General features: G+C 39.6%; 1 protein-coding gene across 1 annotated transcript; it reads right to left on the bottom strand.

Moving 5' to 3' along the window:
* Positions 1-725: 725 nt before the first annotated feature.
* SLC35D2 (solute carrier family 35 member D2) lies at positions 726-26,725 on the bottom strand. The gene is made up of 12 exons (XM_071580523.1): positions 26,271-26,725; positions 22,479-22,512; positions 20,822-20,908; positions 16,226-16,293; positions 13,976-14,047; positions 11,954-12,022; positions 10,828-10,930; positions 9,383-9,475; positions 6,991-7,058; positions 6,176-6,254; positions 3,429-3,511; positions 726-2,798 (listed from the first exon to the last, which is right to left on the bottom strand). The coding sequence occupies exons 1-12, from the start codon at positions 26,399-26,401 to the stop codon at positions 2,696-2,698; spliced, it is 990 nt and encodes a 329-aa protein (XP_071436624.1). The 5' UTR covers positions 26,402-26,725; the 3' UTR covers positions 726-2,695.
* Between the last annotated feature and the right edge of the window lie 88 nt (positions 26,726-26,813).

Below are 26,813 nucleotides of genomic sequence, written 5' to 3'. Positions count from 1 at the left end.
AGGACAATATTCCTTTCTACTCCAGTTACTGTTTTGCTTAGCATGTATCCTTGTAACTACACTTCGAATCCTGCAACGGTACCAGTGTAATTTTTAAAACCTTTAATTTCATTAATATGAAATTTGTAGAAAAGTGAGGTTAGGACTACCAATAGCTGCACCCTAACAAAAATCACTTTTAAATTCATATCTTATTAGCTGAAAGACACAGTTACTGAGGTTCTGAATGAAATAGCCCTTTCTGTAATTGCCCACATTCTAACACAATAGTTGTGTCTGGTTGAGTCCATATTCCCAGAGTTTCAACCAGCAAATTTACAAGCAACATTATCTCTGCAAATACAGAGGAAAATAGTAGGGGACTGAGTTGCTTTGTGAAACTTTGCAAGTACTTGCAAGTCCTTCTAGAAAATACCAACTTGTTGCTATACCTAAATGTATTTTTAAATGATTCTGAGTAATACTATCATAAAGACTATGAGAATTGGGTCTGTGTTTTAGGTGAAAAGTCTAAGCCTGAAGCACTTCAAAACCATTACATTAACAATGAATTAAATAAAATTACTTCCACTATGTTACAGAATGAACTAATGAAACTGCTTCAAGTATGCTACAGCAGCTCATCATATAGAAAGCAAATATTTGTGCTGTGCATGTGCTTGAGGGCATTACATATGTTCATCCACTGAAAAAATTAAAAAAAACCAACCACGTATTAAAATTGTACATGTATCTTTTTATTTATAAAATGTACAGCAAAATATTAATGAATTCAATGTATACAGCAGGTGTTTCTTGGTGGGAACTACATCTCATTTAGCAGGTGCCATTGTGTGTTCATCAGTATTGCAATCGAATTGCACTCATTTCATAATGAATGAAAACATTCCAGTGTCTTGTCTCACAGCAGAGTTGAGGTTCAAGAATTTGGACTGTGGAGGTAGAGATGATCTGGAAAAATCTGAATCTTATAAAAGAATACAGTCAAAAATATGGAAGGTTGTTACGTATAAAAGAAATCTTTAAAAACAGAAGATCACTCTAAAATATTTGTAGCAAACCTTTCCCTCCCTGGATCTTCAGCAGACAGAAAATGAAGGTCACATCTCTTAGCCAGCTCTGAGAAACCTGATAGCTCAGATTTCTCTTTTAACTGTGCCCTTAAATTCCACTTCCAGTATCCCCAGTCACTGCTCCACTTGCCGTTTAAATCTGTGCAGGCAGTGGGAAGCCCAGTCATTCCCTTGAAGTTTCTGGTGTGAGCTATCCACACGTTTCTTTGATTTAATCCAGACTGGTCATTCATGTGCTACATAAAGAACTTTTCAGATTTAGCTCTATTTTAATTCAAGAGATCAACTAAATCACTAGATCATGCTGATTCCATGTCAAACTCTTCCAAAAATCTTCTTTTGTTTTGATTATTTTCAAAAATCTTGGCTCATACTCGCAGGGAACTGAGTTCAACAAGATTACTCTGCTGTGTCCCAGTGCTGCAATGCTTCTGTCATGTTTTCAAGGCTTAACACTTTATCCTTGGAGGCACAGGTAAACATTATCAACAGCATTTTCAGTGAAGGAAATACAGATACAGAACAGTGCCATTACTGCCCCAGATGGTAACTCAGACCACCATAGTGTGGGCCTCTTAACCACTGCAGCAGGTGGGCTTACTCTAGCAATCCCCAGGCTTGCTATGATTCCTTGCTCAGACTGAACTAGTAGTAAATAAGATTTCACTGTATATATAAGACACAATAGAACACTGACCCTTTCTCCTCACTTAAACACAAGTTAGTCTTCCACATATCAATCAGTTTTCCCTCCCTACTATGTTTGTACACAGCAGCATCACTTCTCTGCAGCATGGTAGTTATAGACAAAATCTCAGAGGAGGTGACTGTGATTAAAAAAATATGTAAACAAAAATAGATTTACTTTTTTTTTTCTACTGGCTCACACACACACACACAAAATACCTTTAAATATTAAAAACCGCTATGTCATTTTCCTACTCTTCTTGATCCCACTGCAAAGTTATGAGGGTTTGCTTATAACAGCAGTGCCAGTTGTGGCAGACCACCACAGTGATATTGAGGATAAGACTGAGAGAGAACGACTGCACTGTGTATACTGAACACACTCAGATATATTCCAAATTCTTTACTCAACACTTACACAGGAAACAATCGTGGGAACATGTCCTCTTTGCACCATATGTTCTGTATAACTTACACAAAAGCAAATGTGTATATGAAAACAGCCTGAATCACTAGGATTTTTCATCAGTTCATTGATGTCAAGGATTTCATATGACACCAAGCAATGATGAAATCAGGCTTCATGATCTTCACAGGGAGTTGTGCCTCAACAGACTACTGGCAGACACTGAAAAAGAACTCACAGATCTGAATGAGTACAAATATCACCCAAGTACAGGTAAACACAGCTTCAGATTTGTTCATGGTATTTTCTTCCTATAAACTGTTTGTGGTGTAAAAAAACCCTTAAAATTAGACTAGTCTATCAAAAATATGGTGTGCAAGAATATTTCTGAGCCAATGAACTGGGTGCATATCTGTTACAATTGAGGTAGATTTTCTTGTGCCAAATACATTCTATCATATACTTATTTATATTTTCAGCAATGCTAAACACACTTTATCTTCAGTCTCTTTCAAGGCAGGTACTTTGGCTAACTCTTTGATGCAGAAAGTGCGTTCTCTTCATCCTCAGGGCCTGTAGGCTGGCTGTTTCCTCTTAATGTTAAAAATGAGTATCTCAGTCCTCCTGCCATACTAAAGAAAAGAGAATGAACAGCAGTGTTATCAACCACAGTGTTGACATTATAGATGCCATTTCATAGGTATATACTTTTCCTTCCAAAGGATTAAAGAACACCAGCTATCATAAATTAGGAGTGTCTCAGAGCTATGTAAGCCATCTGAAAAACCAGCTTCAAGCAGGCAAAGATCAATTACTAGTTGCTCACAAAGATTCAAATACACAGATGTCCAAGCACAAAAAATACATCCAAGCACAAAAAGTAACAACTCACAAGTTAGAACTTATATTCAATGAGCATAACTTATTTAGGCAGTGTTCTTGCTTCTCACACCACTTGGCTCAGAACTGCTGCTCATAAGAAAAAAAAACAAAAGCATCAACTCAATCCCACACAGTAAACTGCACAGTTTAACTAATATTTCCATAATTAAGACCCTACCACAGTTAGATTTGATATCTGAAAGCAGATACAAAAAGATATAACTAACTGTAATGCATTTTACTTCCTAGGCAGTGTTTCATCAGGCTAGTAGTACCAAAGCCACATCACCCAAATGGGCCAAAACCCACAAAACACAGAACTGTAGCTCACCAAGAAATTTTCAGCTTTAACAAATAAAAGCTATTCAAGTTTCACTCACCAAATATTTAGGCCTATAAAGTTTAACACAGAGAATATGTAATCTCCACCAATCAACATCCCGATGTAAGCAATGGATATATTCTGAAAGGAAACAAAAGCCATTTATTTATTTGTTTAAGTCAGGTTTCATCTCCATGAATGTAAGTGATAGTGATATCAACTAATTTAATTTTCTAGGGAAACAGATACACTCTGTTACTGACCACTCCAAAATCAGCACTTAAATTCCTTTCATGGGATGCCAGCCTTACAGATAATGTAGCAATTAACAGAATAATGAAATCAGTATGTTTTCTAAATGAGTGTAATGCACTGAGAGTGACTTTCTGGGTGAAAAAAAAGTAAGAGAAGAAAATCAGCTATTTGATACTAGGCAAAACTAGCTATGGTCACCTTTAGCAATCTATTTAAAATCTGTGGAAGCCTCCTTCAAATCCCATGTCTTTTAAGTGGATTTTGGATTCTCAAGCATAAAAATGATGCTTTAAAGTTGCAATAAGAGTCCATTATTACTTTAAAAAGGTTATCTGCTTACTTTGCCAACTAAACATGCACTGAAAACAGTGGGTACCAGTTCCAGACAGGTACAGTTTAAAGTAAAAGATACTACCTCCTACCCACATCCCTCAAGTTTTGGAAAAATTGTCTCCTAAAGACAAGGAAAGCTATATAAATGTGTGATCACTTTACTGACACTTCTGTTGCTTTCAAATGTTTTTGCAGCTAGGCTGGACGACAACATCATTTCTACCAGTCTCTGCTGGAGACTGGTACATCATAAACTGCTTCTCAACTTAGAGCTCCACAAAGTGTCTCAAAGACTATTATAGCTCAGAAAATAGAAATGGTGTTGCTCTGACTTAATGGTTTGATGTAGATATATAAAATTAAAAAGAACACTTTCAGGGCCACAGAATGAAAACCACTAGATTAATCTTACCAGCTTTCAAAAAAAGGAAAAAAAAACCTGTAAAAAGGGAAGTACTATCCTCCTTTTGCAAGATTTTGTTGTGCAGAAGGTATTGTTTTCCTTAGTCACCCATACAAGCAAGAACCTTGAGGACTGCTATTCCTATGCCTTAACTAATTTGAATTCTGATAGTGGTTGGTCCACAACTGCATAGGTTTTATCTTCTGCTAAAGCTCTTCCAGCTTTACACCTTTGTGTTTGTCTGCACACTGGCCTACAAAAGTGGTGCATGGGCAGTCAGTGATATTCCCAGTTCAGACATGCTGGTCTCATCAACACAAAGAAAGCTGCACCAGTTTTAAATTAAACTGGGTTAAAGAAAACAGACCGTAAAGACATCAAGTTCAGTTTTTAAGACATGCATGTTTTGGTGTTGACCAGATTAACTAGAATTTGTACAAACCAAAATGAAATCAACTATTCAGCTAGAACACAAATTCTCACAAAGGGGCTGAAGCAGTTAACCATAATGCAATACATTCCTTACTTCAACTTAGCCATTAATCTTTGTGTTGGTTTAAAGTCATATATGGGGGTGGGAACTCCAGTAAAATGAGTCTCCCTCCCCTTTTTTATTCCCTGCCAATACAGAGAGGCAAAATGTGAGTAGGTTTAAGTGAAAAAATAACAGTTTACCAACAACAAAGATACAAAGAAAAATGGCTTAAATCAAAAAGGCTGGAATTGGGTTTTAGCTTTCTCCACTCTCCAACCCTCAGGACAAAAACAAGAGACAGAATAGTGGGGGCTTCTTTGCTGGACCATAAAGCTCAGGAGAACAAAGGAAACAATATGGTAAATTAGTTTCTGCGGTACTACGCCCTTCCCACAACCAGAACACAGTGGAAAAAAATGAATGCAGACAGGTCAGAGCAAAACCTGGACAGTAAGTTCATCTGAGTCAGGGGTTGTTCTGTTGAAAATGCCAACTCAGCAATGGCAACACGGGTGCAGGGACTCCCACTCTGTCTGTGGCACCAGAGGCTCCAAGCAGCAGTGGGCTTTCAGCAGCAGTGGCTGGGGCAGGGGCAACCCCCTGGCTGCTTTGAACCTAGCACGGCGCAGCAAGGTGGCAACTGCTGGCCTGCTATAGTTCCAGTGTTGAATAGCTCCAGAGAAGTGGGGACTCCCAGCTTGCTGCAGTTCCAATGGCAAAGAGCTGCAGTGAAGCAGTGACTCCTGGCTTGCCACAGTTCCCGTGCCAAAGAGCCATTAGTGGTTGTGGCTGGGACTCAGAGCAGCTCCAACCTACGGCACTCCCCTCTCAAACACCACATGACAGGTGGTGGATTGGCCTCTTCTGATAGTGTATGGTATGAATATTCATTGCTATAGCTCCATTCCCTCGCTTGTAACCATAACATTCTGTATCTATGTATCAGCTGCAATGTTCAGCCCAAAGTAAAAGTGGGTTAATCTGTATCAGTTCACCTGCACTTGCAGCAGGCCAACCTAACACACAATAACCTAGTGAAGAACAGAAGCAAGTGATAGTACCTGATGAAACATACTTAACTATACACCTTTTCATTAAAGTGGTTTGAGTTTCTCTTGTAGGAAAACCAAAAATAAATCAATACTAACACTGCTTTCTAGAGCAAATGTGAGCTTTAGTGGCAGACAAAAAGGTCACTGTGGTGTGACCCTGTTTTCGCACAAGTACTGTCTCTGTATTAGCTTTCATTTTGAGTTTCCATCTCAAAGTGTCATCAGGAACATTGCTGAGCCAATGGTCTTTGAGCATTCTTGTTTCCCTCTTCTGCTCCATAACTCACCTTGATGGCACCAACTACTGTTGTTGTGAGCGCAGAATTATAATGACTGCATAGGACAGTAGAATACATCAAGAGAAACCTAAATAAAAGAGAAAATTTTATAAATTCCTCTCAGGGACCTCAGAAGTTCAGCAACACTTGGAGATGCTCAACATTTTTTGGACCAGTATTCTTCTGGGATCTTCAGTTTCACCTGTTTCAAATCCTAAAAAAAAAATCAGTGAATCTGTATTTTAAGTTAACAATGTGCATATACGGGATATTCAAAATACATGTTAAAATGTGATTCTTGAGCTCTAACAGAATCATCCCTTTTCTCTGAGCTTTTTTAAAAGTCAGTATTTGAAATTAGTTTGACCCTTTGGTAACGTAAAAGAGCAACTCATTCTTCTGTTCTTCCCTTGGCTCTGCAGTTCCAATAGGAACAAAGCAGTTTCACTATATTGAGTCTCCCACATTTTTCCAGCTACTTTAAAGAACAAACATACTGAAACAGTTCCTGTACTGTAGTCCTTACATGCTATTAACTGCAAAAAAAGTTAAATGATCTGAAGAGACAGAAGAGAAAGAACAGAAAGTACAAAGCTAAATATCATGTTGTTAAGTAATGTGTTGTGAGGTCAACAACACAGATAGTACTGAAACAGTTATTTGCAACATTAGAAATAATTAAAAGTCACAACAGAAGCCTGGAGAGGAAAATGTTTTTTTTTTCTCTGAAATTTAACATAACTTATTAGTGAGTCTTACATTTGAGATTTGTAATATGAAACACTGTCATGAAAACACCTTGCTTGATTCCCTTGTCTCCTTACCCCAACAAGCAGGAAATAGTAAATTGGAAGACAAACAAAAAATTTGTCCAGTGCTGGAAATGTATTGCCTATTAAAAAAAGAGAGAGAGAATTATGTGCTATATAATCAACTGCAAACACATATAAAACATACTTAACATGAAAATATGCAAACTCACAAATACATTTAATTTATACTAAAATTATGAACCATTTATACTGCTACCAGAAACAGTTCAGTGCATCTAATTTGAGAGACAACAGGATGATAGCACCCATGATAACTAGACACATAATTGTAACACATATAGTAGTGCAGATACCCAACTGCACAATGTAAGCAATTAATATAAATACAGTACAGATACTAACACTGTGATTAATAGTATATAATAGATGTTGATATGAGACAGACAGAAACAGCAATAAAAACATAATTTCCTTGAAATCTGTTTCACATCACAGATTCAATCAATCATGAACAGCTTTCAAGGCCCAAGCCTGCATTTTTGAGCATTACTAAGGTCTCTCCTCAATGAAGGTTAACAAAAATGCTCAATTATCACTTTGAAGTCTCCTTAAGGATGTGCAACAAACAAATACACAGTGCCACACAACAGTCACTAAAAACATGTCACAGATACCTTTCCATCTCTAGTAACTCCAGGATATGCCTCATTTTAATCTGGCTGGTTAAGGTCGCCTGTATTAGCACAAAGTTCAGCAAAGGCTGAACTCATCCCTGAGAAATAGGATGAAGGCTGTTAGTCCATGCTGAGCTGCAGCTAGCTGAGCCTCCACCCCCCAAGGCAATAGGTAAGACAGATCTTGTGCAGCTCTGCTGTGCTAGAATTGTGCTGGTGTGCAACAACAAATTGTGGAGTATTACAGAGAGACATTCTGGGGCTTCCTTTCTTTTACATTGCACCATGGTTTCCTGTCCTCATAGTAAGTCAGCTGGTGAAATAAGTAACTGTGACACTCACAAGCTGCAGCCTCTACAAGATGTGGTAACTATGATTTCAGAACTAGCTAGAGGAGCAGAAGCAATGTCCCTATCACATAGACATGACTGATATTTTGACTGGCAAAAGACACATGCTATGCATACATCATCTGTGATGCAGTAAGACAAAAAGCTCAACTAGGTTCTGCTGGCTTGGAACTCTGATAAATACAGGTGTTATCTACAACCATTTCTTGACTTTTTGTTACAATTTTTCCATTTGTTCCCTTTTTTACTGTGATTTAATTTCTGTATGTCACATTAACACTAGTTACCTGCATCATTTAATAGGACTTCTATTATTGAGTGTCCAAGTCAATGCAATGCACAATCACCAAACTGCATCTCTCTGATACATATTTATTCAAGTAATTGAGCATTAAGTTGTTTGCTTCATATCAGCCAGTGGACATACCACAGTCCTTATTTTTTCCATGCAGCAAACTCAGCAACAAGTTAAACTTCTCTGTCCAGGTCTCCCAAAATGCCTCTAGCCTGTGTGCTGGAAAAGCAGTTGAAACCTTACAGCAACAGAAACTTGTGTCCCCTTTCCAAGAAGGACAGTCGTTGCATTTTCCTAAACTCACATAGGATCATGCTGAACTGATATCACAAAGAGATTTCACATTCACAGCAGACCAAAATCCATCACTTCCAGGAAATTATAATTTTACCACTTCAAACAGACTTCTAAGAACACAAATACAAAATCATGTGAGTCCAGGGCACAATAACATGCAACAAAGAACATAGCAGTGATTTATGACATCCTCCAAAGAATCTTCAGTGGCAAATTTCAAACATTTCTGAAAAGGAATATGAGTGACAAGATTCATTTTACTGGTAAGAAAAAGGCAACTCAGCAAGTCTATGAGGGACCCAGAATAACACAAACCTTCTGGTCTGAACTTTTATATGTCATGACATACTGACTACAATACTGTATTAGGAGTAGCTATGAAGAGTCGTACTGTCATTCTATCAGGATGCAAAATGTAGGTTTCCAAACTAGACTAAGACTAAAGAGAAATCTGTCCTGCACATCAAAACAAGCAAAGGACTGGAAGTTGTCTGTGTATTTGCAATTTCATTTTAGAGCACGAGACAAATCCCACAGTGCAGCCAGATTATCAATCATTTGCTCTAGCCAAAAGCCTCCAGACAGACATTAGTTCTTGTAGACTCATGTAAGGACTATCATGCAAACTCACTTTCTTGTTATGTGAATAATCACAAGTTCTTACCTGTGAAGGGCAAGTCCAAGTCACACTTTTCATATACCAGTCAATAACATGGAGGTAAAATTACCTCTTTAGCAACAAACAAAAGCTCACCTACTTTCCAACTGAAAAAAACCTGAACTAAATAAAGTTATCACTCTGAATTATGCAATACTGCTCTACTTACCTGCTGAAAGTCTCCAGTATAAAAGCTAATAATGACTGTTGGAACCACCATAAAGCAAGCATTATAGAACAGGACACCATATTTTCCCAACTCCTGTGAAAAAGAAAACATGGTGTTGGAACTAAAAGCCATCTGGGAGCAAAATGTTACTCTAGTAAACCTCCTGATATTATTGTCAATGAGCAGACAGAACATAATACATTTCAATTTAAAACACAACCTTGTGATCCTTGGATTCAGTGTTTCATACTAAGGTTAATTTCCACTTCAGTCACTTAGTCTGTACACTCAGCAGAATATTACAGCTCTGTTGTACCTTGGACAGTTTCCATACAATGACAGCTAGTCAGAAACTTCCCAAAGCACCGGTGCAGAATTGCTCTGTGTTTGACTCCACATAAGTCTCTGCCTGGCCAAGGGATTACCCTTTCCATCTACTGCAAATCAATCATGAAAACACGTAACAGAAACATGAATGAAGTCTGACTCCTAGATGGAGCTCTGTAATCACTGGTAATCATTGTAACTTTAAGCAACTTGAGGGATGCCATATATCATGTTGGTTAACTTGTCTGACACAAAGGCAGAAGATCAGGAGAATGAAAAAGTAGCCTTCCCTTCCTCCAGATTCAACCATGCTACTTTTCAAATCTCTCCAGTCTATCTCTTGCTTTACAATGAAATCCCGTATTTTGCAGAAAACTGTGAGGCTGTTAAGTGCTGCTTATAAATAAAAATACAGTCTGGAATTGGTGTGATGTCTAGGATTATTAAAAGATATGTATTTCCACTGTATGGAGTGAACCACAGAAGTCAGTAACAAAACCTCTATCCAGCACCTCCAAGACTGCTCTTTGTTACAGCTTGGTATGTTTCACTGCACTGCATTTGAAGAACAGCCGGCTCAATGTTTACACAAAGTTATATATATCAAGATACCACCTAGTTCCTTGGCATACCTGGCTTTGATGTAGATTTGCTTTTAAATAATTGAAAAAGACAGCAGTTATTATATTTATTGACTGAGACTGCACAGGTCTTTGTTTATTTTACATAAAACTCACTTAAAGTGTGTTTCTAGTAAAAGATTTCTTCCGTATATAAATATATATTGAATTTACAGATACATTATTTGCTTATGGTTTGGATTCATTTTATATTTTCTTTTTAGCCTAAATAAAGGTTTTAAAGTAACTACAAACTCCATCTAGAAGACTTGGGAGAAACTAAAACACACTGTTTGTTTACCTAAGCCTGGTCAGAGATACAAATAACGAATTTTCCCAGAGTGTTCTGTGTTAAAGGTGCATATATCAACTGAAATGAAAAAGTAAATGAAACTGTTAATTAGCTCATAACTGAAGTACACGAAAGTACTATAATAAGTAGCCCGCTGTTATCATATTGTCATAATGCTAAATTCAATATAATCACCCCACAGTTACCTTTGGATCAATTTTCTGCTTTGTGTAAACTCCATTTGCTGCTGTAAAGATATCATTTAGGAACACAAAGATGTAGCCCTCCAGATTGAAAGACAGATCAGACCTGTGAAAGAAATTTACTATATTGTAAATAAGCAAACAGCATGCAATGCATTGCATTACCTTGCTTACCCAGAGGAGTATCATAAATGAAGATACGCATATCCTGAGAACTCCAGCAAGTCACAGGTTTTGCTTCAAGCCTTCTTTGTAAGTCAAAGTACTTTACATTTCTCCAGTTACAGGACCATCACAAATGAGTCATCAGAGGGTTCCTACCACTCAGTGTGAAAGTGGCAGGAAATGATCAATTTTCATTCAGTGAAAAATTCCATCCATTTCAACTGTGACAACCTGTCCAATTATTGCTGGGTATATTCACTTCTTGCTATAGAAAAAGTAGCTAGGGAATAAGGTCTGGCTGTTTTTCACAGTCAGGCCAGACATATTGGCATCCTTTCTGTTTTGACTGGTTATCTCATGGGTATAGGATATTTCACTTGAGAGGACATAGCTCTTTCTGAGTCACATCACATGGCAATTATTTACCTTTTACATGACAAAGCAAAGAAACAAACAAACAAAATCCATTACATTTCCAGTTAGGTAAAGGAATATTCAAACAGAAACAAAACACAGGACAACAGCATATGAGTGCTTTGTGACCCATAAATGAGCTTACTCAGAGTGATTAACAAAAGAGACAATGCCTACCTCAGTATTTGACCAAAAATCTCAATCTTTCTATCCAGAACAAGAATATACTTTTGTAAGAACATTAAAATACACTGATACTATGAAATAAATGCAACATTCCTCACACAGTTTAACTTGCTTCATTTATGATTCTGCAAACACAGAAAACCTAGAGGTGAAAAAAGAAGCACCCAACTACTTTCAGGAGGAATTAGATGTTTCCTTTTGTATTCCTGCACATCCTCATGATGTCAGTAGAGAGATTTTCAAAATTAACTTAATCCAGAGTAACTGACCTCAACTTAGGTTCCTTTGGAACTACACAAGGAAAAAGCCCTTCTGTTATACCTCCCCTCATAACATAACTTCATGTAACAAACTAAAACCTTACCCAACTGCTATGAAAGCTCCAAGAATGATGGCAAATACGCTGATTATAACACTCAGTGGGTATCGTTTCCTGTAGGCAAAAATTAAGACAGTTCACATTTTCATTATTTGAAGAGGAGATTAAATGGCTATCTCCCTGAAAAGTTTCAAAGCCATTAGTAATCACAGAACATTTAACAGGAAGGCAAAGTCTTGATAACCTTACAGAAGCCATGTGATTGACCATGTGCCATGCTATCTGACCTTGGCTCTGAGAACAGAGACTGAAAAAGCACTGTGAGCACTCTGCTACTAGATAATTACAAAAGTAAATATTAAAGGTTTAAAGTGACAGCACTGGAACAAACTAATTTAATGCATCTTGGTATTCATAATGGATATATTTCAGTGTCTTCCAGCAATTCAATAAAGGAAATCCACTCCACATTTCTCAAGCAGTTTTTCATATCACCTTTCCTGGGGAAGATGCCATACAGCACACTATCTGGACTATTTTTCAAATAGGTACTTATTTTGAGGTCAAACTGAAACTTTCTACTTGAAAGGGAAAGCATAGAGCTTACGATATTTTTCACTATCACAGCACTGCCACAGAGTTGTCAAAAGCATAATGTAAAACTATTCTGCTTTTTATATCTCTCTTACTTTATTTGGAAATGTCTTAAGTACTTATTTTTTGCACCATACTGCAACATGCCTTAAAGACATCCCTTAGTCCTTAGTCTGTAGGACTCGCCTGAGAAAGAAGATCCATCAAAACAAAATATATAATGCTCTTGGAGAAATGCTCTTGGTGAAATCCTGGGTGTCAAAGGAGCACAGCTGTGGACGACTGTCCCAACAATAAAGCTGTACTCTAGATACATTAGTCTTTGGTCATAATGACTCTCAACAGTAACAAGCCAAACCTTGACTGTTCTTCAATAACCCTGTACAGGCTTTTTGTAGTCCTTTCATTTTCAGACATGAGGAATTACACTGTAACAGTCTGTATGAATGCAACATTCTGCTCCTAAACTTTTCTTAGGTTAGAATACTGTTTGCACTCATAGACCACATTGCTGTAGTCCATCTGAGCACATACTACAATCTCACTGGCTCAGATTTCTCTCACTTGCCTGTGGGATTCTTCAGGCCAACAGAAGACAGCAAGTTCTGATTTCCCTGTGTGAACCTATAACTACAAAGAACACCAGAGCATCCCCAAAAATGAATCATATTGATCTACTGCTGCTTCAGCTGGAAGGAGATGACAGTCTACTTGTGGGCTTTTTGAAAAGCTTTTCCCCTGCCATCACTCTTACATTGCCTGGGTTCAGCTTCAGCAAGATGTTTTTCCCCTTCTGACTTCATCTTAATCCAGCACCAGCCATGTGGATAGAACTGGGAAATTCCAGACAAAGTGTGATGTATTTATAGTTCTGTTCTTCCAGCCCAGTACAACTGAAATAGCTGTCCTGAGCTGCTAGCCTATACTTCTCAATTTCTCATTAAAAAATGATGTAGGTGTCTGTAAGTAAGGGGGTTTCTGACCTAACAACACACAGTTTGCTTCATTAAACTGATGTGTTTTCAGACCTGACCCAGAAAGCTACTCTACATAAGCCAAGTGCCATACTATCATCACTGTGTTGATACATAAGGACCTGCCTGAAGCAGTTTGCAGCTTAGGGGCCTTCCAGATGAGCCACAATTATGACCACTAAAAGTGTCTTGAGTTTTTTCTGCTTACCTAAATCCTGTGCAACAGACACAAGAATGAGATGGGTAAAAGCTTATTATTTTTTCTGCATTCACTAAAACGTATGCAACTATGAGTTCAAAAAACCTATATAAGCCATTTTCTTTGCTTTTCTTTATTTATCAGAAAAATTCAATATTCTGATGAGAAGTCACAAGTAATCCATTTGGCATGATCTAAAATAAAGGTATCTTAAATTAAAAAAAAACAACCCCAAAAAACAAAAAAAAACCCCAAACAACAAAACCAAACTGAGAAAAATGAAAAAACCAAAAGGATCACCCAAGAATGATGACTTCCAGCAGTAAAGTAAGTGGAATGGCAAACTTCCTGAGCACTGTAAACATCGGCAAACTGTCAAAAAAAAAAAAACAAAACAAAAACACCAAAATAAAAATCCAAGCACAGTGTCAGATTAACAGCACTTTTATGTTCCAATTCTTATTTTATTAAACAGAGGATGGAACCATTAGTCCAGCAATAAGAAACCAAAATAAATACCTTGGCACTTAGCATGTATATAAAATAATTTTTCTGCAAAATTCAAAGGCAAGACTAAATAAAGATTATTTCTATTGTAAACTTAAAGGACAAACGATAAAACTGTCTCTGAAAATATGTAAGATAAATAAAATACAAAGAAAACATGCTTAGTAAGCAAAACAAATCCATGACAAAAAAATCAGAGGAAGTACAGGAAACATGAAAGGTGGGACCAGCTGCAACTATCAAAAAATTGTTACTTTTGAGCAACGTACTGTTGATCTTCAAGAAGTAATAAAATTGGAAACCTTTTTGATTCAGAAACCACTTGCATATGACACTTGGGAAGTCTGACAGCATGGCCATATGGACCAATTAATCCTCTGCTTAAGATAGCTATTACCAACTACATTAATAAATGCTACAAACTCTTACACTGAGTTTAATCACTTTACAACAGACATTTTTAAGTTATGCATAGGATCATCTACACCATCCAGACAACCCAAGCGAAGCAGAGAATTCCACAATATAAACAAATGTCACATATTGCAGCAAAAGGCAATGTAACAGAATGTTAATGGTAGAAACACTACAGCCATTTTTAATTTTCTGTTATAAAAATTAGTTATGAATAGTAAATTTAAAAGAGGTATGTCAGCCACAGGAGAGGGAGATGGTGCAGTTATGTTTAGAATGCCCTACTACATATTCAAAACTACAGTCAGGGAAAAGGGAAAGAAAATCCCACGAATCGAGCTTTTACAGGATTCAAACCACTTCCATATTCACAATGGCTGAAGTGCTACTAGGAACAGTAATGCCTAAGTCTTTATGTCTGCCTGAACAGTCACTTTGGCGGAACAACTTCTGAACGCATACAACAAAGAGCTGCAGAACCAGGCACCTGGTGCTCCTAGGTAGAGAAAATTAATTCTATAAATAAAAAGAAATGTAAACAATTAAAAGTAGTACATTGCTCTCTACAGCTACCTGAAAGGAGGTTGTAGTGAGGACAAGAGGAAATGGCCTTAAGATGAGACAGAGGAGATTCAGATTAGATATTAGAAAAACTTTTTTCACTGTTAGGGTGGTTAGGCATTGGAATGGGTTGTCCAGGGAGGTAGGTGGTGGAGAGTGGAGTCATCATCCATGTAGGTATTTAAGAGGTATCTGGATCTGGTGCTGGGTGATATGATTTAGTGGTTTGGGGGTTACAGCGGCAGTGCTGGGTTGATGGTTAGAACTGATGATCTTAAAGGTCTCTTCCAACTTTGACAACTCTGTGATTCTATTTTTTTTTCCCCAGCATCTGTCTCAAAGTTACAAAATGACACAAACCTGCAAAATTCTCTGTTTTGGTTTAGCTTACAACCTTAAGTCCTCAGGAGCCTGCAGTAACAGTAGTGCTGTATCCTCCAGTCCTGGTGCAGCCACCACGTTCCTGCATTCCTCTTCCACAGAAAATTAGGTCATTCGATCTCTTATAGTATGTTGTCTACATAATTTCACCTTTTTAGCATTAGCATGGAAGAAACTCATGGATCTATGCTTATAGGCACACAGGAGTCAAGGTGCCCTTCAGCAACACTCCCCAAACAACCTGATTTTGGTGCTCAGCAAGACTATGCCACCACCACCACCTCACTACACAGTAGTTTTTCCATCTCTCTGTGATTCCTAAATACCTGCAATGACATCATGGTACAAATCTTGAATTTATATTTCTTCCTTCAGAAACATCTTACAGTTTTCCAACTCTTTGGTTAGGACACCATGAAAAGCTGGACACTTTCATGGTCACACAGAAGCATTGTGATTTTATGTCAGTACAGACCTGGCTAAGCTTCCCTTAAAAGAAGCAGACCACCTTGTAAACAGATTAAATGACTGCAGAAGAATTTCATAATAGTATCAGGGGTTGAGACAGACAGTCACCACATGCATTTAAGATGCTACACAATGCCTTTCATTAGTGTTCATTTTTTACCCCGCAGGAGAAAAGGATAAAATCCAAACAAGTCTACTTACAACTTCCATTTACTGTACCTGAGTTTTCTGGTACTTGATAATCCACTTATGTGGTTTCCAACATAAATCAGAGGCAGAGGAAACAACTGTGATAAAATTGAAAGCACAACTCAGATTATTATGTGTTGAAGCACTGCTGAGAAACTTTACTTAATAGACTTTGGTACTTTCTAGCAAGGAAGAGGTTTTGGGTTTTTTTAAGGGAAAAAAACTCATCTGCAGCTCACATTTATGTGCTCATTCAAAACCACAGCTTCACCAATTCATTAAAAGAGTTGCAATCTACCTCTAAGAAAATTTAGCCTCCATTTACAGTACCTGTAAATCAGTTTTCATTACTGTAATCCTCAGATTAATACCCATTCTAACCATTCATTATAGCTACAAATTTTGGTAACAGTATCCAAATAAGCAAGTGAACAGGTGGCATAAAAGAATTAATAAACTGTAAGCATGCTGTGCTTCTCTAGAGACTCCACATATATTAGTATGCCTGGAAGTTAGAACGTTTTAGATCTACTCAACAAATTATGTTATGTGAGATACTAGAAAGAAAAGATAAGTATTTAAGGGTAAATTAAGGTTTATTTTCCTCAGCTTCTAGCATAAAGAGACTGACTTGCACAGAATTATATGGTCTGTAACACAATACAGAGAAAAAAAATGAAAATAACAGTACTTCAGAGCTTTAAGAAAATATACAAGAAGTCAGGGATCTCTACACAGTAATCACCTGCAATTCAAAGCTGTTCATTTTCCTGTTACAGAGAAATTGCAGTATCACAGAATGAGCAAGGCTGGAATTTGCAGAAGATTAAAACAAAACAAAGTGTATGTACATGTGTGCTGTGTGTGTATGGCCAAACTTCGTGAAGGCAGATTTGGGCAGGGCTCTCCCCTGTGGGTGTGCCCTGCCAGCCTGCACAGTGGATTTTAGGTGAGGCTCAGCATGCACAGAACTGGCCCCACCGTTTAACTCCTGAGGTCCGTCTGCCACGGCTGAGCGAGCTTGGACAGTGACAGTGAAGTCCTCAGGACTGTCACAGCACCCAGTACTAACCGTGGCTGACCCTGCTCAGCATCCAAGATCTGACAGGATGGGATGGCAGGGAGGTATTTAACTGCCCAGGGGACGGTCCCACTGAGACTTGAACTCAGGACCTTGGGATTCAGAGTCCAGAGTGCTCTCCATTACACCACAGGACTGCCCAAGCCAAAGTAACCAATGGAGATCAAGGTAGTGTGTACATTTAGTCCCATTCACTATCAGTCAGGTGGGGCTGGAATGGCAGAAAGACAAAAGAGGTCTCTGTCCCAATGTGTTAATAGCTGCTGTTGTTCCTACACATGCTTCAGGAGACAACGTGTTTGTTGGAGGCTCAAAACATTGTCTGATGGAAAAGCATACAGTGAAGTGGGATGCATTTTATCTGTGTTAAAATTCTGCATTTCTTTTACAGCTAGCAAGAAGAAAAGTGAAGTAAACCTTAATTGTAGTTAACTGAAGTTCACTTTTAAGTGAAAGTAACCGCAAAAGTAAACAGGACTATAAAGAAAGCAGGATGACACGTGAAAGGGAGGAGGGAGACAGAAATGCAAAGATTTCTAGTCTTAACTGTATTAATAAAAGTTATTAGCTATAAGTGCCCTCGGAGTAATCAAAGCTTTATGAACCCAGCACTGCCTGCTGAACTCGGGAAAGAACACAGGCTGGAAAGATTTTTGACTCCCCTATGAGGACCACACTTAAGCCAGGGAGAAATTGTTAGCAATAAGCGTTTCTAGACAATCAGAGCCGTATGTCCCCAACACTGTCTGTCGACTAACGGACAGCCCACAGGTTGGAAGGGTTTCTGACCTCTGATATGAAGCCACACTTCAGCCAGAAAAGAACTTTCCCCACAACAGCTCCCAATTTATTAATACAAATATGTGACAGTTATTGTGGATTCCTCTTTGCCGGTGATAACGTTCAGCTGCAAGATTGTATTTAATTGATAATAAAAGACCCCAAAAGAAACCAGCACAAAACACATTCTACAAACACACTAAACTCAAGTTACAATACAGCAATGTATCCCATTTTCACAACAGACAGAAACTAGCAACAAAGAACTACTAACTAAAAACACAGCCACTTAAAACACCTATCTAGACACTCTGTCAATAACATAGGACAATAAAATATCTTGCACACCACTCTCTCTAACACAAAACAAAAAGAACAGAGCTGCTTTGTATCAACACACGTTGAAAAACAAACTGCGCATTGAAAGTAAAGCAAGTTACTGTAGCTGCAAAACAGAGCTGGTCTTATAAAGTAAGAGTAGCAAGAAGCAATAACCAATATAAAGTAGCAAAGTGTGAAGCGAGTTACTGTTATTAGTATTAAGGTAGCAAAACATATTTAGTAAAGGAAATGCTTATAAAGTGAGAATCAAAGTAGCTGTTAGCATAAGATGTAAGATAAGGAATAAGCTTTGTAAGAAAGTAAAGAAAGTAAAATATAGAAAAAATAGAAAGCACATAGTCTTCTTTCACCTACATTGTTCCCAGAGGTAGAAGAAGGCAGTACAAGCTGCAGCAGCTACCTCAACAAAGACATGGCATTTCCCCTCCCTGCTGGAGTTTAAACCCCACACTTTTTATACCTTTTTTTTCCTTCATGCGGTTTTGTGTGACTAAAAGTCAATCTTTTGGTGGGGTGATACAGACGCCTGAGAGGGGGGCAGCTCTTTTACTGGTCATGGAAGATATCACAAAGGGAGGCCGTGTCATTCCTTAAACAACCCCTTCTCCCATGTTAATCTTATCAGTTTGAAAGCCTTTGTCCACGGCCAAGAGCAACCCTCCGGGGGGCTGAGGCATTTCCCTCAACCCATCAGGGCTTATCAGGGGCCATCACGCCACACAGGAGCATAAGTAACAATAAATATTCAGCCTGTCAACATAAGTTTGCAAAAAATTTTGCAATGCACTATCTTTTCTGCAGACTTTTTTTGGAATGTTTAGGTTTATTTAATTTATAGGCCAAAAACATTGTATTATCTTTCCTCTGAAATTCATCCATTGTAAAAACAAAATTACAACATCCAACACAACACCAGAGATCAGCGAATCATATACTTAAAAAGGTCAAGAACTCCAAAACTTCATTATTAAAGTAAGTATTTCATTACTTTAAAACTCTAGATGAAAGCCCCGAAGACATAAATGATTTCAGGAGTGACAAGTAATGATTATCTTAATGCCAAAGCAAAAGTTGACAAAAGGATGAAGAGTTGGTTAAGTGTTCTTTAAAAAGTAAAGAAATGAATGAGCAATTTGTCTGATTCACTGTGACTAGTCAAATCCAGCACTACAAGCAATATGCCAGTCCTGGCTGCTACAGTGCTGACTGACCCCAGCCTATTCAGGGTAGTCTTCCAAAGGACAGATATTAGGATAAAGAAAAGGGGTGCTGTATTGTGTTAATGCCTTTGTACTGACATTAAAGTGAAGTCAACAACAGAGAGGGAGCACAGTGGGACTGAGGAAGATGGAGGGAAGAAACTTCTCAAGGTCTCAATGAGTTGTTTATACATGGAACTCAAAGCTATCCACTGGGAAACCTTTCTTATTCTGGAGTAAAGATGGATTGTCCATTTTGTGATTGACACCACAGATTTTCTACCAAGATTTTTACATGTAGAAATGCCAATGTTTTGAACATGCATTAAGAATGAACAAGTCTGCAAGATGTTCACAGTAAACCTCACAAAGATAGTAAGACAAGATTCTGCAATGAAGACGCTGGCCCGAAAAGCTGTAACATCTGAGCCCTGAAGCAGGGCTGGAAATTATCCCTGCATCTCTGAGCAAACACTGATCAATACCATGCAACAAGACATAAATACATGGGCTGACGCATGAAAGTAAAACTCCAGCAACATTGCACATAGATGCAAAAATCTACAAGGATCACTGTTGCACTTATTTCACATCCTAGTTCCCCCCAACTGAGGTAATAGGAGATTCTATTTGCTCTGTCCTGCTTCTTGAGACCATATGCACTTAAGGTCTGTACAACGTAGCTATCTGCTACTTACAGTATTTTCAGTGGGCATTACACTAGTCCCTCCTATGGAACATAAATCTTACATTTGGAATGAACCATTGTTCAGGCTTTTGTTCTATCACATGTTCTTTTTCTATTGTTTTATCACATGCTCCATTCAGATTTCCAAGCAGCCTTTCTCCCTTGATGCTGTGTTCAAAAGTCTTTCACAAACACGTATCTCCCACTGACCCCACAGAGAGCTGTACATATGCAGAAAAAATTTCAGGAATAAGAAAGAGTTCGTCCAGCTGCATGAAGGTACAGCATCCTTTCCCATGTATTCTGTAACAAAATGGCACCAGATTTACCTGCAAACAGAGCTTATCTCTACAGCTCAAACACACAAAAACATTGCAAAGAAATTAAAATTATCAAATCCAATATTAAACAAAAGAAAGATACAAACAATCCCAGTTGACGAACACATGCAAATTTTTTTCTTGTCTGCATAAGAAAGAATGCTACTGTAAGAAATTACTCCTTCCTATAAATATCAGGACAAATGTAATCCTTACCTTCACAGGTATACTTTTGTCAAAATCAGGGAAGTGAACCATATTATTTAATTTTGACACATACAAGATAAGTATAGTGGCTGCCATCTAAACAAAAAAAACCAAGAAGTCGTGTAAGAGAAAAATTGTAATATATGAATGAAAGAACTGCTTCAAAGACAAAATCTTTACATGCAATTAGCAAATGCTAGTTAATACACATTCTCTGAAAGAAGAACACAGCATGTAATTAACAAATTGAGATGGCTTTATTCTTATCAATTTTCCCAGCTATTTATTTAAAAGTAAAATACACATATGCACTTTCCTATCCTGAAGAATATTAGTGGTGCTCTGTGAAACAATGTATGCTGAAAGGGAGCTGACTAAGTATTAGTCACACAGATTAACCATGAAATTTTTACTCAAATAGTTGGTTAGTTCTGCAAAATCACTCCTACAGGGTTTATTTTCGTAATGCAAGATAGTGCTTCTGCATTGATCAGTGTGTTGATAACATAAGGAATAAATAATAAAGATACAGACAGAATGAAGAACAGTATCTTTGCAATCACACATCACAAGACTTAATACTGTCCCCAGGGAGTCAAAAAGGGTAAAATTTTTCTTGTAGAGAAGTACAGTAACTGCCTATCTCGAGGATGCAGTGGAGCCATGTTCTGCAGACTAAAGCATACCATACTATAGACAGCTCACAAATTGTTCAGGGAAATCTTTAAGGATCAGTCAACAAAAAAATGGAAATGCCATTAAGTCTTAAGTTCTGCAATGAAACAAAGTCATATCATTGCATGAATTATTGCTGCATTTTCTAGTCTTCCACTGAAACATGATCTGTGTTTCTCTGAGCAGTTTGGATTTGTAAATCTCTCCCTCTCTCACATCATAAAGACTTTACAAGACATTTTATTCTCTCCAGCACCAAACAGCAGAGATGTCAGGCTTGCAGTACCCTGATTTAACCCCTTCCTCACTATGCCCAGGCATGTAACCTTGACAGAAAGTAAACCTCTTTAAAATGTATTTGCCTAAACAAAACATGCTTCAAGGCTTCATCTTTCCCAGTGATTCCTCTGCAGTTCTGCATTCTTTTTTATGGACCATGTCTGAAAACATTTGAACACTGATTTAATTGTGAGACCTACTAACACAAAAAAAATAGGAAATACTTCTGCCGCAGTACTGCGATTTGCCCATAGGCAAATAAAGCAATAAAGAATCAAAAATCTGTGCTGGTCCTATTGCAAAACTGCTGGGAAATGTGGGATAAACTTATGAGGAAATACACGGTTTGGCTACAAATAGGGGCAATATCTTTGCATATAAACCACAAATGCTCAAGGACTCTGACAGGATATATGCACTCCCTAGAAAAACCTTGACAATTTTGAAGGCCTGATCTCTCAATAACTGAACATTACAAGGGGAAATAAATGGCATTCCCAGTCTTTTACATGACTCTCTTCAGGCAGTAATTTTGACCTGAGCTTAAACTTTCCTGTTCTCAATAAAACAAATTACAGTTCTTTATAGTGTATCTAATCCAGAAGACAAGCAGCTCAGCATAACCAGGATTTGGCCCCCTAAAATCTACCTTCATTATAATTAAACTTACAAAACAATGAATGCTTCTCATATGTTTTACTCATGAACATACCTGTCCAATTCCAAGAAACACTGGCGATGGGAAGCTGAAAAGGATTAACATATATTTAATACTGAGGAACTGAAAAAAATTAAGGAAAAAAAGGTTTAAATTCAATACCAAAGTCAACAACTGATATGAGAATGACAGGTCTATGTTTCAGAAGAGCTTAGGACTACATTTATTGTGGTCTTAATATTTTATTTATGCAGCAAAACACAATCCAAATAATACTAAAAATGCACAGTTGATCAGTTCTAAACTGCTAATTGTTTGGGGGATATTTGTAAGTTAAGGTAACACAGCTGGCAAACTCTTTAAACAAGGCATCATTTTTTGAGCGGCCTCATGTATAAATTATGCATCTTCACATAGTACAGTAATCTCTTGCACTTGCCCTAACTTGGAAGCTTAACTCTACAGTCCAAACACACTACCAATATGTTTTTGTGAAAATCAAGTTCCCAAGCAAATGTAGAAACATTTATTGTCTGCTAAAACAACTTTGTTCCTACCATAACCCGTCAGTTAGCTTTACTTGAAAGCATAAATAGAATCATAGAACAGTTTGGGTTGGAAGAAACCTTAGAGAATCATCTGGCTCCAACTCCCTGCCATGGACTGTGACAACTTCCACTACTCCAGGTTGCCCAGAGCCTCATCCAGCCTGGTCTTGAACAGCTCTAAGGATGGGGAGTCCACAACCTCTCTGGACAATCTGTTCAAACGCTTCACCATCCTCACAGTAAAGAATTTCTTCTAATAACAATCTAAACCTTCTGTATTTCAGCTTAAGGCCATTCCCCTTTGTCCTATCCCTACATGCCCTTGTAGAAAGTCCTTCTCTAGCTCTCTTGTGGCCTCCTTTAGGTATTGGAAGGCCAATAAGGTTTCCTTGGAATCTTCCATCTCCAGGCTGAACAACCCCAACTCTCTCACCCTGTCATTATAGGAGAAGTGCTCCAGCCCTCCTCTGGACTCATTTCAACAGGTCAGTGTTTTGGAGATCTGAGACCTGGACACAGTATTCTAGGTGGAATCTCATCAGACTGGAGGCGGAGAATCCCCTCCCTTGACGTCTTTTGAAGCACCTCTTTTGAAGCAGCTCAGGATGTGGTTGGCCTTCAGTGCTGCAAGTGCACAGTGCCAGCTCATATTAAGCTTTTTGTCCACAAACACCTGCAAGTCTTTCTCCCCGGGACTAGTCTCAATCCATTCTCATCCCAGTCTGTAGTTGAGTTTGGGATTGTCTCAACCTAGGTGCAAGGCCTTGCACTGGGCCTTCTTGAACTTCACAACTTCTGCATGGTCCCACATGTCAAGCCCATCAAGGTCCCTCTAGGTGGCATCCCTTCCCTCCAGCACGTTGACTGCACCACACAGCTTGGTGTCATCAGCAAACTTGCTGGGGATGCACTCAACCTCACTCTTCATTTCACCAACAAAGATATTTAACAGTGCCACCCAGCACCCCTGAGAACACTGCTCATGACTGGCCTACACTTGGACACTGAGTCATTGACTGCAGCTCCTTGACTGTGACCAACTAGCCAGTTCCTTATCCATTGAATGGTTCATCCATCAAAACCATGCCTCTCTAGTTTAGAGACAAGGATGTTACATGGTCAAATGTTTTGTACAAGTCTAGGTAGTTGATGTCTATTTCACTTGCCTCATCTACCACTGCTGTAATCCTGCTGTAGAAGGCCACCAAATTTGTCAGGCATGATTTGCTCTTACTGCAGCCATGTTGGCTGTCACCAAGCACCTCCTTTTTCACCATGTCCCTCAGCATAGTTTCCTGGAGGATCTGCTCCATGATTTGGCCAGGCACTGAGGTGAGAGAGACCAGCCTGCAGTTCCCTGGATACTAGATTACTAGTTCCAGGGAACTAATTCCTACTAATACTATTAGTAATACTAATTATACTGATAATACTAATTAGCACCCAGGGAATCAGAGATCCCTGGATATCCCTGGATTCAGATATTTGAAAGTTGGGAAGGCAGAAACTTTAGCAGAACACCTGAAAAGCCTAAATCCACATCAAGTTCAAACTAATCAAACTGCAGCAGTAACTTGTCATTCTCTTGATGCTTAGTGAAATACAAGCAAAGAAGTTATGTTGGATGGCTGCTTTACGCCATCACCAGCAGTGTCTGGCGCCTCTCAGCCCAAAAGCTGGTTGAGGAGCTCCCTGAATGTGACAGCTGTTGCCTTCCAGGAGTCAGTCATACAGCATTTTGCTAGACTGCAGTGTCTGGGATGGTCACACAAACCTGCATTCAGGGGGTCTAAATAAACCCCATTTCATTCTCTGTGCACATCTGTACTAACAAATGCCTAAAAAGGACCCACATTCTCAACAAGCTTTGCAATTTTCCATTATCACAGAAGCCAACAGAAAACGAAACAGAAACTAGGATAGGAACAAATGATTAGTAAAAGAAATAAGAGTGATGAACCATGGCAGGAAGCCCATAAGGGCACTAGTGCCAGCACAGGGAAAGTGTTAGAAGCAACCAGCAGCAATAAGAGATTCTGGGAAACAGAGGTAATATGGGGGAAAAAAAGGCAGAAGAACGAACAGGACTTCCATTTACAATCATGTAACATCTAAACTGTACTTTGTTTAACACTGACAGCCAGTCCTTATAAAGATGGAGACTTTACTCACCTGTACTACACAGATTTCTCCAGACATTTGTGATCTGCAGAGCCCTAAACATTCTCAGCAGTGCTATAAGCTCCTTATACAAAATTTAGGTTTACTGATGGACATACTATTCATGATTCTCTCTCATGGATGTGCTAGATATATGACAGGGACTTACAGGGAGCTACAGTTTATATGACAAAAGCCACTGAAACCCAAAATCTCAACTTGCCCCATGTATCATTTCTGAGATGCTATATGCAGCTGCTACGTGTTCTAACAGCACCAAACATTAGAAAATAACATCAAGTTTGGCTTTCTACCTTTCTTTTCCTTTTGTTTCTTCTTGTTCTGATTTTGATTCATGATGAGCTAAACCATGGCAAAACCAGAGCAAAGATTTTAAGTAAAATATATTAATGGTGAGAAAATAACAGCCACAGGACAATCATAGAATATCTTGAGTTAGAAGTGACCGACAAGGATCATCAAAGTTCAAGCATAAATCCACATCGAAAAATATGAATTGGAGTGGAATGCTCAAGTTCCTCTATTTCCCCCAGCTGCAAGAGTACGAGTAAAATGGAAGGTGCAAGAGGTCTGCAGTTAATTCAGTTGCTTTACACAGTGGTGAATAATGCTAATTACCACAATGACTCCACATGAGAATTAACGCCCCCAACTCAAAGACTGAGTCCTTCAGTGTTTGTATGATTACACAATTTTACGAGGTTCACGTTTTAATTTCTGGCTCCCTCAGAACAGGAATGTGCCAGCAGGACCGTGACAGGACTGGCAGGCTCAGCGAGCTGTTCCCCCGAAGGTGTCTGCGGAGCTGCGTTCAGCTGGGCTGCCACAAACCCTGCGAGGCAGCCTGGGCTGAGGGGCTGTGCCGGCGTCGGGTGGTGCTGCACAGGTGGCATGTTCTGGGCACAAACAGGGTCCGAAACTGGAAAAACTGGCCCGGCTTTCAGCACATTCCCCGCGAGCTGCCTGTCCGTGAACTCGAGCTGCACGGACGCCCCTGGTTCTCGGGGGAACCTTCCCCGACGAGCAGGGACCGCCCGGCACCGCCCTACCAGCGCCTGCGGCCGGGATGCCGGCCCTGGCCGGGCGCCGCCGCCGCCGCTCCGCAGCCGGCTCTCACCTGTAGGCGCTGAGCAGCGCCTTGTTGACCAGCACGAGGAGGAAGGAGCACGTCCCGTAGAAGAGCGCCGAGAGCACCCTGGGCAGCGCCGGGGACGCGGCAGTGCCGCCCGCCTCCTGCCCGGCGCTCATGGCGGCGCGGAGCAGGGCGAGCAGGGCCTCAGGGCCGCCGCTCCTCCTCCTGCTCCCCGCCCGGCCCCGGCCAGCCGCTTCCCCGGGGCCCGGGGCTGCGGCCGCGCCTCGCCTGCCGGGGACGCTACCGCCCCAGGGGCCCCGTAGCGCCCGCGCCCGACAGCGCTGCTCCGGGGGCTCGGCTCGGCTCCGGGGGCTCGGCTCCGGGGGCTCGGCTCCGGGGGCTCGGCTCGGCTCCGGGGGCTCGGCGCGCCGGCCGAGCTTCGCGGGCTCGGAGGACTCGCGGTGAAAGTTCAGCGCCCCGGGCCGCCGCGTCAGCAGCTCCCGAGGTTCAGCGCGAACCCCGACAGCATCCGGCGCCACCGTCCTGGGCTGGTGTTCAGCCAGCCCTCCGAGCACTCGCCCGCGGGGA

This window comes from Pithys albifrons, chromosome Z (genome assembly GCF_047495875.1).
Source record: "Pithys albifrons albifrons isolate INPA30051 chromosome Z, PitAlb_v1, whole genome shotgun sequence".
Lineage (NCBI taxonomy): Eukaryota > Metazoa > Chordata > Aves > Passeriformes > Thamnophilidae > Pithys > Pithys albifrons.
Note: the sequence above shows the minus strand (reverse complement) of the source record. Positions and strands in the feature narration are given on the sequence as shown.

Bases quoted from the DNA above. Each gene is read 5' to 3' on its own strand.
- SLC35D2 (XM_071580523.1), bottom strand. From the start codon at position 26,401: ATGAGCGCCGGGCAGGAGGCGGGCGGCACTGCCGCGTCCCCGGCGCTG. The intron at 12,023-13,975 runs GTGATCCTTTTG...TTTTGCCTACAG, and splicing joins CTGGAAGTCATCATTCTTGG to GAAACGATACCCACTGAGTG. The intron at 3,512-6,175 runs GTGAGTTATGGA...GTTTCCTTTCAG, and splicing joins CAGTAGTTGGTGCCATCAAG to AATATATCCATTGCTTACAT.